This window comes from Scyliorhinus torazame, chromosome 8 (genome assembly GCF_047496885.1).
Source record: "Scyliorhinus torazame isolate Kashiwa2021f chromosome 8, sScyTor2.1, whole genome shotgun sequence".
Lineage (NCBI taxonomy): Eukaryota > Metazoa > Chordata > Chondrichthyes > Carcharhiniformes > Scyliorhinidae > Scyliorhinus > Scyliorhinus torazame.
In genome coordinates this window covers 78729629-78743013 of record NC_092714.1, presented here as the reverse complement: position 1 = coordinate 78743013, position 13385 = coordinate 78729629, and the positions used below count along the sequence as shown (strand labels likewise).

The 13385-nt window shown below is 42.2% G+C and overlaps 2 protein-coding genes across 6 annotated transcripts in view; one reads left to right on the top strand and one right to left on the bottom strand.

The window, feature by feature from the left end:
- The window catches only part of bcor (BCL6 corepressor), a 471432-nt gene extending 463686 nt beyond the window's left edge, over positions 1 to 7746 (bottom strand). For 2 of the 5 annotated variants that reach the window (XM_072513868.1, XM_072513871.1), the window contains exons 1-2: positions 6610 to 7738; positions 6258 to 6339 (exon numbers count right to left, since the gene is read on the bottom strand). In XM_072513868.1, the coding sequence (XP_072369969.1) occupies positions 6258 to 6339; positions 6610 to 6719 (192 nt within the window). In that variant the 5' untranslated portion in view covers positions 6720 to 7738. Of the gene's footprint in view, positions 1 to 6257; positions 6340 to 6609 lie in introns of those variants that run through there. The other 3 variants (XM_072513870.1, XM_072513869.1, XM_072513876.1) reach the window with 3 other exon arrangements.
- Positions 7747 to 8213: 467 nt separating this feature from the next.
- atp6ap2 (ATPase H+ transporting accessory protein 2) overlaps positions 8214 to 13385 on the top strand; it is a 67985-nt gene continuing 62813 nt past the window's right edge. Inside the window, exon 1 of the mRNA XM_072513880.1 lies at positions 8214 to 8375. Coding sequence (XP_072369981.1) covers positions 8297 to 8375 — 79 coding nt within the window. The 5' untranslated portion in view covers positions 8214 to 8296. The remainder of the gene's footprint in view (positions 8376 to 13385) is intronic.

Below are 13385 nucleotides of genomic sequence, written 5' to 3'. Positions count from 1 at the left end.
TCAGGTACACAGAGGGAGAATTCTGAATGTCCAATTCACCTAACAAGCACATCTTTTGGGACTTGTGGGAGGAAACCGGAACACCCGGAGGAAACCCATGCAGTCACAGGGAGAATGTGCACACTCCGCACAGACAGTGACCCAAGTAGGAATTGAATATAGGACCCTGACACTGAAGCAATGGTACTAACCACTGTATTACCATACCGCACCATAATATTACACATTCTACATCACACAAAGTGGTTTCAACTTTTCATTTATATAATTTGTGTCATATAACTACAGTAAGAAGTCAAACATTTGGCATTGGATTTAGGACCATCTCCATAAAGTAGTCTCACATTTTTCTGCATCAATTGCGCAACATCTTTAATCAACATTTTTCAAAAAACCTTGATTATAAAGTTAAAAGAACTCTGACAAAGTCCTCTGATAACTCTGGTTTGTCTCTTACATTACAACAGTGACTGTTCGCAAATCGTAACCATTATGCAGTGTTCCTGATGAAAGTATCTGCCTGCATTTGTTGGGATTAGTGCTAGATTAAGCTTGCTATGTTTCTCACCATGATCATAACCTGCCAAAACTCATTGCAAAGGCTTATATATGAATAATGGGACCAAAAAGGCACTGGGGAATGACCAACATACATAGACATGCAACCTGGCAAAGAGTCAATGCTTTTTTTATTTAATGGGATGTGTGTTACGCTGGCAAGGACAGTATTTGTTGCTCATCCCTAAATGTCCTTGCGAAAGTGGTGACAAGCTGCCATCTTGAACTGCTGCAGACTGTCAAAAGGAGAAAATTGGCTAAAAGGGATGGAATGATTACCCAATTAGTCTGCTAGACTCCATTTGACTTTTTAAATGTTTGAAAAGAGTCAACTGTCTCATCTACTTTTTCTTTTAAATTTAGAGTACCCAATTCATTTTTTCCAATTAAGGGGCAATTTAGCGTGGCCAATCCACCTAACCTGCACATCTTTGGGTTGTGCGGGCGAAACCCATGCAAACACGGGGAGAATATGCAAACTCCACAAGGACAGTGACCCAGAAACGGGATCGAACCTGGGACCTCGGCGCCGTGAGACAGCAAATCTAACCACTGCACCACCGTGCTGCTCTCTCATCTACTCTTTCTAAACATTAAACACTTCACAAGTGAGTGTGGAGAGTTCTGCATATTAATTTAAATATGCATGCAGAGATCTATTTTTGATTTAAGATCGGTGTGATCAGGAAAGTATTATTGAATGCTGTCCACTGGCTTTGCTTTCACAACTACATCAATTGGTCACGCCCATGGTACTGCGCCCAACTTCATTTCTAACGTGTCCTATTCAGAAGAATATAAAACATGTAATGTGTTTCCTCACTTTGAAGTCTAGTCAATTCTAGTAAAATGTACAAGTGATGTCCAGTCTAAAACAAAAGTTAGTAATATATCAATCAGTAATAGGGTCGGGTAATAAATGCTGACCTAACCAGTGCCACCCACACCCACTGTGAAAGAATTTAGAAATAAAATCATTGGGCAGAATTTAAGTTCGAGAAAGGTAAAATACTGTCAGAATTCAACCCTTTTCCAAAATAAATTGAATTATAATTGCAATTTTTCTACTACCTACAATACTAAATAGGATGTCTTGTGACACAGTGGTTAACCTCCTTGCCTTTGAATCACAAGCTCTTGATTCATGTCCTACCCCAGGACCTGATGGTCGAGGAAAGTGTATTCATAACATGGGCAAACAGTTTAATTATTAACCTCTATATTCTTACAAAACCTTCACCAATGACCGGTGGAGTTGGAAAGATTCCTGGTCAGTCAAGTGATGGCAAGTAAGTTTGAGCCTCCACCATCACCATCCACATGCATATAAAAGTGCATATCAACATGCATATAAAAGTGCATGAGCCACAGCAACTCCAACTTACACCACCACAATACAAAATACAATATTGAAAATCTTTTAGTTTATTGGGATGTTAGCTCAGTGAATAAATTATCATACTTGAGAATTAAGTGAATTGCATTATGTATGCAAAATGCCTCTGTTTATTGATTCCCTCATGTAGATTAAAAAGAAAAATCATAGAATCCCTACAGAACAGAAAAAGGCCATTTGGCCCATCAAGTCTGCACCTACCCGTGGAAAGAGCACCACATCTCGGCCCATGCCCTCACCCCAACCCCATAACCCCATCTAATCTTTTGGCAACTAAGAAGCAATTTCTCATGGCCAATCCACCTAACCTGCACATCTTTGGACTGTGGAAGGAAACCGCAGCCCCCGGAGGAAACCCACGCAGACACGAGGAGAACATAAAAACTCAACACAGTTACCAGAGATCAGAATTGAACCCGGGTTCCTGGTGCTGTGAGGCAACTGTGCCACCCATTGTGCCACCGTGCTGCCCTTTATCTTAAATTGATTTTAAAAACAAAAATCTCAAACCATCTAAGATGAACCAAAGTTCATCTGAAAATCTTGATATTGGGCTTCTTAATTCTTGTCTGAAACTTTTAAAATTACAACAGAATATTTCAAATTCTGCAACTTTAAACTGAATAACGCCCCCCCAATGTTCAAACCAGCCTTAGGTGTATTGTGTTGTAGGTATTTGGTGCAGTAAGGGTTAAAGGCCTGGGAGTGTGTATGTGCTGTAGTCATGTTTTAAAAGAAATCCTAGTTTGAAAGACAACAAAGCTTTTGGGAGCCAAGGGTGCACATTAAAACATCGTAAAAAGCTGGGGATTATGGAATGTTGTTTTCATTAAGGGGATTCCCCCTGGAGTTAATTAGATTTCAGCTTGGTAAGATGATGCCATTGCTGGATGGAGCTAAGGCATCAGGCATTTTGCAGAAAGCAGTTCAGTTGTGAAGCTGTGACCAGAAGGCAAGCAGTTTGATCTCAGTGTAGTTCAGTTAAAAGAGATCAACAGTCTTTAAAGGAGTGCAGACTTGTCTGAGAACTAGGGAAGCTGAAACCAACCGAAGCAGCTTCTGAAGAAATACAACCAGAGTTTTGTCATGGTTCTGTCAGGACTTGGGTCGTGTCTTTAAAGCAGATCTTTATTTCGCAGATAACTTCTCTGTAAAGCAGGAATTGAGAGTGACAATGGTTTAACGATGGATTGAGAGCTGAGATGGGTTCTTTTTAAATTTAGAGTACCCAATTCATTTTTTCCAATTAAGGGGCAATTTACTGTGGCCAATTCACCTATCCTGCACATCTTTGGGTTGTGGGGTTGAAACCACTCAAACACGGGGAGAATGTGCAAACTCCACACGGAGAGTGACTCAGAGCCGGGATCGAACAGATGGTTTTGACTTGTTTAAGTGGAAATAAAGATAGCAGTTAAAGGTATTGTATTCACTGTATTGAGTACTACTGTTGAAGGGTAAGTGTAAGTTATTTTCTGGTGTGATGTTCAAGATATTTTAATACCATGTTAGTAATAACGTTTGTTTTAATATACTATATCCCTATTTCTTTGTGTAATCAGTTCTGGAGTGCGGTATCCTACACAGTCTGACAAAATTAAAATTAAATATTGGTGTTTCTGTCCAGTATCCTAGCCACTGTCGGGGTGTGGTCTGGGATCATAATAGTATTTAAAAGGCAGCACAGTGGTGCAGTGGTTAGCATCGCTGTCTCATGGCGCCAAGGTCCCAGGTTCAATCCCGGCTCTGGGTCACTGTCCGTGTGGAGTTTGCACATTCTCCCCGTGTTTGCGTGGGTTTCGCCCCCACAACCCAAAGATGTGCAGGGTAGGTGGATTGGCATCTTTAAATTGCCCTTAATTAGAAAAAATGAATTAGGTACTCTAATTTTTTTTTTTAAATAAAAAAAAGTATTAAAAATAATATTGAAAAATATAACTAGTAATATTCTTGAATTCTGTCAAATATGGAACAAATAAGCTTTTCCTGTTTTAAGTTGCTTAAAAAAATAACCTTTTCAACAACTTAGTCATTGAACATAAAATATTCCTGGTTTAAGATGCTCTCTACAACAATAATTATGAGTTTGGTTAAAATTGATTGCTATAAAGATATAAATCCATATCAATTTAGCTCGTATCTAGAGGGTGGCGCAGTGGTTAGCACTGCTGCCTCACAGCTCCAGGGTTCAATTCCAGCCTCGGGTGACTTAACTGTGTGGAGTTTGCACTTTCTCCCCGTGTCTGCGTGGGTTTCCTCCGGGTGCTCCGGTATTCTCCCACAGTCCAAAGATTGCAGGTTAGGTGGATTGGCCATGCTAAATTGCCCCCTAGTGTCCAAAAGGTTAGGTGGGTTACTGGGATAGAGTAGAGGCGTGGCTTTAAGCAGGGTGCCCTTTCCAAGGGCCGGTGCAGACTCGATAGGTCAAATGGCCTCCTTCTGCACTATAAATTCTATGATCTAACTTTCATATTGATCAGTAATGAGCATTGATACAATTATGCAAGTTGTAAGTCAAAATATTTCCCTTCAGTCACCACCGACATTCTCTTATGCCATTCCTTCTGCCTCTTCTAAGTCATTTGCAACTGTATTTTCAAACTTCCAACCACCTAGCTTTTGATCCTGACATTCACCACGATACCACTGCAACTCAACCACTCCTTCAGCTCCCCCTTTGATGTCCTCATTCCAGCAAACCTCTACAGTCCTGATCATTCCCTTGACACAGCCTCCATCTTCACTTCTTCAAAGCCAAATGGGCATCCTCCACCATCGACCACTCTGTCATTGCAGGGACTGAATATGGGGCTAATATCTCCTTGTCCTCCTTAAACTCTCCACAGATTTGACACTGTAGGCCACACAATTCTCAATTGCTTCTCTCTCATGTTCAAGTCAATTAGATTTTCTTAATTTGGCTTCACTCTTAGTTATAACCAGAGCACTTCTTTCAGTAGCTTATTTTCCTACTCACTTGAGAGTCCGAAAGAACCAATATTCGGTTTCCTCCTTTTCTTTTACATTATCCTTTTTTGATATCATACACAAGTACAACGTCAATTTTGATAAGACATCCAGGCTTAACTCTCTCCACCACTATTCCTGACCCCTTCACTGCATTTGTAGAGTCAGACTGAAAGTCCAACAATCAGCTTTGGTTAATTGCACTCTTTCTTCAATTTAACAATGGGTGTCAATGTTTAAATCTCCTCCAAAAATTGCATCCCTCTTTTCAACTACCAGGTGTTCAACTACCAGATGTACCAGGCTGCTCTCAGATTTGGGGTGCACTTTGAACGTCACTTGAGATACCAATCCCATATCCTCTCCTTCGTAAAGACTGCCTCCGGTCTCCAACCCTATCTCAGTCCATCTGTCACCAAAATGCTCATATGTTACATTTTACTCGAATGTTCTGATGGCTCACATCCCATTCACTATCCTTTTTTAAACATCTGTCCATTAAAAAATTGACTATCCATATCCTATCTCAAACCAAGTCTCACTCACCCATCAACACTATTTGTATTGAGCTACATTAACTCCTGATGCCACAAAGTCTCACATTTTAAATTCCTCTCCTTGTGTTTAAGTCCCTCTGTAATCCTGTTACCTCTTACAGTATGTACCATTCCCAAAAGGAAATATTCTGTTCCTTCGACTCTGCTCTGCATCCAGTCCCACCTCACCAACAGCTGAGCCTTCAGTTGCCAGGGTTCCATGTTCTGGAATTCCCTCTCAAAGCCCCTCTCTCCAGTTTCTCTCCTCCACTAATTCACTCTTGAATATCCACCTCTGGCTAAATTATTTTGTTCACCCCATCTAATATCTCTCATGTGGCTCAACATCCATTTCCCCCTTACACCTCTATAAGTCTTGAGAAGCCTTTCTACCTAAAAATAACCTTGTGCACCCTCTATTGCAGTGAGGAAGAACCTAAAATTGGCTCAGGGTTGTAAGAATTAAATTACCTACTCAGGAACCTCAAGTCCATATGGCGTTTTTACTGCAGGTTAAAAAAACCCACAATAAATCAGGCCAGAACATTCTTGAATCCAATCTGTATTTATTCTACCACCACATAGGGAGGTTTAGCACTGGAAAAGCTAGGACTTCACAAAAATATACTTGATTAGGTTAAACACAGCACTAAATCATTGTGAACATATAAAAGAGTGTATTAATCGTTCACATTCACCAGGCTCGAGTTCACCTTTGGATGTCTTATCAGCATCTTCCTGTGATGGCCTACTATGTGCTTTCGGATTGAAATGGTTAAATAATTAGAAGCAAGACCCACCTTCATCCCACCTCCTGAACACTGTGAATCGATTACTTTAAAACTCTCGGGTCTTCCTCTGTCAATTCCTGACTCTGCCAACCTGCAAAAGAAGATGTCGAGGATTTACAGTAAATGCCAGTAACAAGCAAGTTGGTGCAAAATATTGAATTGTGCGTGATAAAACAAATTTGACGCGTTTATGTAAAAATTAAAAAAGGACTACAACTTGGCATGCAGTTGCAGCCTTTATTTTTTTTGCTACACATTTATTTTACAATATTTACTGTGATTACATCCGTGGATATGTATTACTGGTAAGCAGTTCCCCAAATTAACCAGTACGGGAGGGGGATATGGAGCTCGCACTCACTTGGTGTTGGGCTTGTCGCGATCCTCCGCGCTGCCGATATGTTCTGCGGACACCGAACGAAAATCGCCATACATTTCCTTCCAAACCAGTTTCTCTTTGGTTTTCGCCATGTGTCCTCACAGAGCAGTCTCTTAATAAACGCCCATGAGCTTTCCTTATGCGATTGAAAGACCTTTTTGTTTCATTCTCTTTTTTAAAAAAAACTTAAAAAGGAGGGGACAAAACCCCACAGGAAGATGTATCGAAACTGACCGAGCCCTCACGGCAGCAGCATGATGATAAGGAGGAAGAGGAGGAGGAGGTTGCCCCTCGGCTTTCACTACTCCGGAGAGATAAAAATCGAGGTCGGATGGGATGTTTTGTGGTGCTATTTCTTGCCAAACACTAGAGAGGAGACGCTGCTCCGAAAAACAAATCTCCCAACAACTTCCACCGCTTCTTTCTGTTTTTTGCCTGCCTAGAAACACACGGTACAAATATGTTCTCACCGCGCTGCCCCAGTGGGGGAAGAAAGCAGGTTCCAGCCTCCCCGCTGTCAGTATTTGTCAAAAATAAATTCAGTTCGTTTCTTTAAATTTAAAACACGGACAAATTGCATCAGTCTTGACTGTTTGAAACACAGGGAGGATTTCGTGCCTTCGCCTCCGTGTTGTCCCCCACTTTCTCTCTGCCTGGTCTGTCCGGCTTGTGGTTCGTTCCAGGCAGTCAGTGAGGGTCCCCCCCCCTTGCCCTCCTCGGCGGGGTCCAGCTCACGCAGTCGGATATTCCGATTCTTTCTCTCGTTTCCACTCTTTTTAAAAAAAAAAATAATAAAAGTTGTGCCCGATTTAAAAAAGAACACGCAGGCAAAAAAAAGGCGAAAGAAGCCACGCAGTGAAATGAGCAGGCAAATTGCCGCGAGTGGCAGGTAGCGTGACAGCTGCTGCTGCCGCCTTGCGGGCTGGCCCCGGCTTCCTCGGCCACTCGGCCCGGCAAGTTTGGCCGGACTGAGCCAGGCGGGCCTGACGTCAATCGGCAGCAAGCTCGGAGGGAGAATTTAGTGAGACTGGGCGGCCCGGGGATTCTCCTCCGTGCTGATTATCTATTGAGTGTGCCCAGCGCCGGAATGTGTTTGTTTATTTATTTATTTATTCATTCATTCCGTCGTTGACAAATGATCACAGGGGTTGTTCCACTCGCTCACCCCACCCCCGGATATCAGCGGGTTCCCAGTCAATCTCGCCGCTCGGCAGCCACCGAGCTCGATTAGAATAATCGACCGGGGCGGAGGGAGCGAGTGGACAAAACGCGGGAAGCTCACTTCTGGTTGGTGACCTCCGGTGCCAATCAGACAAACCATCCCCTCCGCTTTCTGTCCCGCCTACAGGGGCTTGCCCTTTATTTTCTATTGGCCCATATGTACAAAAATTTAGCGTGGCCAATCCACCTAGCCTGCACTCAGACACGGGGAGAATGTGCAAACTCCGCACGGACAGTGAGCCAGAGCCGGGATTCGAACGCGGGTCCTCCGCGCCGTGGGCAGCACGGCTCACCACTGTGCCATGTGCCGCCCCCACACACACACTGTCAATCATGACTCATGTTCCGGTCGCGGTGCCAGGCGGCCGCATATCATGTGCCTCTCAAAGGCGCTGTTGGCCCCGCCCCCTCCTCGTTTGCCGCATCCAGAAGGCAGTGCGGTGGGAAGATGGCGCCTGGAGCGCTGGGTCCGAGCTGCGGTGCCGGCCTTTCCCAGCTGTTCCTCATCAGCGTGGTCCTGACAACTGGTAAGAATTATGCGGATCCACCTGTCTAATCAAATCCTCCTTTCCTGCTGCGGCAGCGCCCGCTCTGATCAGATTTTCATTAAAGATTAGTTGTTTTCAGTCGGCAGATTAAAATGTCGGGTTCAATTATGGCAGTCGGATGATCCAAGGGAAGATATTTATATTAAAAACTCTCGTACACGTAATTTAAAATCGACTGTTCAAGGTTGGTTTATATTTTGTTGGTTTTGTGCACAACGTTCGTTTCTTCCATTCCATCGAAAATACGGTCGTTCTCGATGATGAAAGATCATGTGATTTTCGGTTCCTCTGACTCACTGCATAAAATCTTCGATTTCTCCTTTAAAGTAAAGACGTTTTAATTGAAACAAAAAAGCAACTTTTCAGTTCTCTGTTTACAAGTGTCAGCTTGGCTTAACTAATAGTTCATGTTGAATACATTGAGAGATAGTGGTTCCATATTTTGGATACTATTTGAAGAGCAGCGAGTTTCCCTACAGCATATTCCTTGGCAATACAAAATCAGATTAGCTTTTTGCATGTCAGCCTACAGCAGTACTTGGATAACATCGAGGTTTCGCTGACATGAGGCAGAAAACACTTGTTAAGCAATGATTATCACCAACAAAAACAGTGGAAACACATTGTCTTTGACAGTCAATGGCACCATTGTTACTAAGTTCTCCATGAACATGCCAGAAGTTGCCACTGACCAGGATCATTAATGAAGCAGTCATATTGCTAACATGGCTACAAAACAAGACAGTGGATTTGCACCATATGACATTCCTCCTGACCCCCTTGGAGCCACTGTACTATTTAACAAGGCTAATGTCAGGAGTGCAATTGAATACTCTTCAGATACTTGGATGGGTGCAGCTGTAGCAACATTACAGAATCTAACACCATCTGGGTCAAGCAGTGCTCAATTGACTTTGTTGCCAATGGACTTGATATCTACCATTGGCATATGGTGGATGTGATAACACAGGATGCACTGCAGCAAATCGGCTTATTTTGATAGCACCTCCCTGTTGTGATTTCTGTTAACTAGAAGTATGAATTGTAAGGTGACATCAACCCCATCACCTCCAAGTTACCTACCATCTTGATTTAGGCATATATCATCATTTAACCTCATAATTGCTGAGTCAAATCTTTTAACTCTGCCTAACACCACTGTGGGAGCATTGTCAGCATAAGATTCAAAAAGGCCCACCACCACAATCCTAACTAAGGATGAACAATAAATGTGACCATACAATAATCTACTTCATCCCAATTTGGGTGTTGCATTTGCTCACGTTGAAACCAAGACCACACTTAAAAGTGAATAATTGAAACTCCAGTGGTTTGGGACATGAGAATACTGAAGCTTATATTGCTACTGCAGTTCATTTAAATTTTCATCTCCTTCATAATTGCATTACTGATTTAAACCGGTGTTTTCCTGCTGGGGAATGTTGAATATTTAAGGTAATAATCCATCTTCTAAGAGTCACCTTGCTGGTTTTTGTTTTCTTTTTGCATCTTTGACAATTCAGTGAAATATTGCAAGCTTAAAATACTCTAAATTAGATCAGATTATCTTATTACCTGCTGAAGTGCAAAACTGCTATAATGAGTAGCAAGATAGCTAAAATTCTTTTTGTTTAAAGAAAAGCTTGAATGGTTTAGGTAAGGTGTGGAAGAGCTATTTATTGTCTTCTGAGTATTTATGGTTTCAATAAAAAAACGTTCAAGTGAATATTTGTACATTTAAAATTGTTTTTCTCTATGCTGTCAGATGATCTAGATTTTTACGTTCATATTCTAGTACACCAAAAATGCAGGACTAAAATATTTTGGGTAAGAGAAAATAGCCTTGTAGTCAGGAAAGTAAATCTGGTTCTTGGCAGAAGAATCAAAAGGCGTCTTTATGACCTATCCCAACTTTGGAATCTAGTTACAGGCTGTTGAGATCACTTTTCGTATCGCCTCATTGTTTGTGGTGAAATCAAATCTAGTCGGTGTGAACTAAAGTAAGCTTGAGTGCAGAGTTGCTGAATTCAAAAATTCCATGCAGGGTACCAACACACATCCACAAGTATTCCTGGATTATTATCAGTCTTTTTGAGACGCGTTAAATTATGCTTAATTTATATGGGCAGCACGGTAGCATTGTGGATAGCACAATTGCTTTACAGCTCCAGGGTCTCAGGTTCGATTCCTGACTTGGGTCACTGTCTGTGCGGAGTCTGCATATCCTCCCCGTGTGTGTGTGGGTTTCCTCCGGGTGCTCCGGTTTCCTCCCACAGTCCAAAGATGTGCGGGTTAGGTGGATTGGCCATACTAAATTGCCCACAGTGTCCAAAATTGCCCTTAGTGTTGGGTGGGGTTACTGGGTTATAGGGATATGGTGGAGGTGTGGACCTTGGGTAGGGTGCTCTTTCCAAGAGCCGGTGCAGACTTGATGGGCCGCATGGCCTCCTTCTGCACTGTAAATTCTATGATCTATGATATTCTTTAAGAATGGCATGTCTAGTGATCTGTGCAAATTGCTAGTTTACTTGTCATTCAGTTTATTGGGATAGATATATAATTAATGTTTGTTTTTGCAACTTGGTTCACAGATTAGTGTCACCAAATGAACTCTTTAACAACAAAGTAAAATTGGGGATGGCACGTGACACAGTGGTTAACACTGCTGCCTACAGCGCTGAGGGCCCGGGTTCGAATCCCGCCCCTGGGTCACTGTCCATGTGGAGTTTGCACGCACTCCTCGGGTCTGCGTGGGTTTCACCCCCACAACCCAAAGATGGGGTTAGGTGGATTGGCAATGCTAAACTGCCCCTTAATTGAAAAAAAAAATTGGGTACTCTAAATAAAATTTAAAAAAAACAATGTAAAATTAGTCACTAAAGGGGTGGCATGGTGATGCAGGGGTTGGCACTGCTGCCTCACAGCACCGAGGACCCGGGTTTGATCCTGGCCCGGGTCACCATCTGTGTGGAGTTTGCACATAACCCAAAGAGTGCAAGGTAGGCGGATTGGCCACGCTAAATTGCCCCTTAATTGGAAAAAAAAATAATTACGTACTCTAAATTTATTTTAAAAAAATTAATCACTAACAATCATTTCTGAAAGCTGCTTAGACTACTTAAAGGTGTAGTAGTTGGCTTGTAAAAGTGTAGAGCTGATATTACCAATAGTGAGTATTGCATCCTTCCGAAGGTGTGGTGCTGAGAATTGGATACAGTGCTCCATCAGAAGTCTAATCTGTGTTTCCTTGAGGTTTAGCATAACTTCCTTTTTTTTTTACATATTATGCCCCTTTTCAAACAGCTTTCTCAACTTGTCCTGCCACCTTTTAAACACGTGTATACACCCATCCAAATGTCTGTTCTTGTACCTCCTATAAAACTGCGAATTAGTTTCTGCCTACCAAAATTAATCACTTAACCATTTTATCTCCATTAAATTTTATCTGCAATATGTCTACCCATTTCACCTCCTGAAGTCTGTTACTATCCTCAATGCTTGCTATATTTCTGAGGTGCAAACTTTAAAATTATGCCCTCTATACCCAAGTCCAGTTGATGAACATTGGTAAAAAGAACAATGGTCCTAGGGCAGCACGGTGGCTCAGTGGTTAGCACTGCAGTCTCACAGCGCCGAGGTTACAGGTTCGATCCCGGCTCTGGGTCACTGTCCGTGTGGAGTTTGCACATTCTCCCCGTGTTTGCGTGGATTTCGCCCCCACAACACAAAGATGTGCAAGGTAGGTGGATTGAACAGGCTAAATTGCCCCTTAATTGGAAAAAAAGAATTGGGTACTCTAAATAAAATAAAAAAAGAACAGTGGTCCTAAAACCCAATTTGGGTGGAGGTGCCATTGCACACTTCCCACCAGCCTGAAAAACAACCACTCTGCACAATTCACTCCTTTCATCCCACAACCAATTTTTAAATTTTTCAGTCACTCCCTCTTTAATCCCACAGGCTTCAATTTTGCTAATCTATCTATTGAGTGGTACTATAAGTGGCATTAAATTTGAGCCAGATTAGTATATCTCAATATTTAGGCTGACTAGCTTGTAGATGCCTAGACTGTGTCTCCCCTTTTTAAGTAAGGATGCAGCATTTGCAATCCTCTTGGTCACTGGCTGCTCTTGCATACCCAGGGAAGATTTGAACGGTTATCTTTGCAATTTTCACCCATACTTTCCTGAGCAACCTATGATGCATTACATCTGGACTGAGTGACTTTGAGCACAGGGTCAGTACCTGTCCTTCACTATTTTCAAATGACCAAATTTCTCCACTGCTGCCTCCTTTAACATTGACTGTACCCTGTTTTGTAGTGAAGACAGGTGCAAGATATTCATTTGGCACCTCAGCCATGTTCTCTGCCTTACACATGAAGATATCCTTTTTGGTTTCTAACTAGCTGTACCTTTTCTTTTGACTTCCTTTTCCCTAAAAATACTTTGAATTCCCTCTTATGTCACCTGCTAATGTGTTCCCATGCTCTATCTTTGCCTCTTTTTTATGTTCTTTCCATACTTTTGGATTTTTACCGTTATTCTCTACTGAATTATGATAATTACCTGCCATTTATTAAACACCTTTTTTCTGTTTTCTTTCCAGTGCTATAGGGTCAAACTATCTCCTTTGGAGGCTTCCCATTGCTTATTTACTGTTGGCCTATTTTTCTTTCCTTTTCCATAACTATTTCAAACCTACTATTGTGATTACTGCTGATCTAATACTCTTGACTGAAGCATGCATCACCTTTTCACAGAATCTGTGCAGTGCAGAACGAGGCCGTTCAGCCCATCGAGTCTGCACTGGTCGTCTGAAAGAGCATTAATTCTACCTAATCCCACTCACCTGCCTTATCCTCATAATCTTGCACATTCTTCCTTTTCAGACAGCAATTCAATTCACTTTGGAGAACCTTGGTTGAACCTGCCTCCACCACCCTCTCGGGAAATTTGTTCCAGACTTCCACCCTCTGGGTGCAAACAT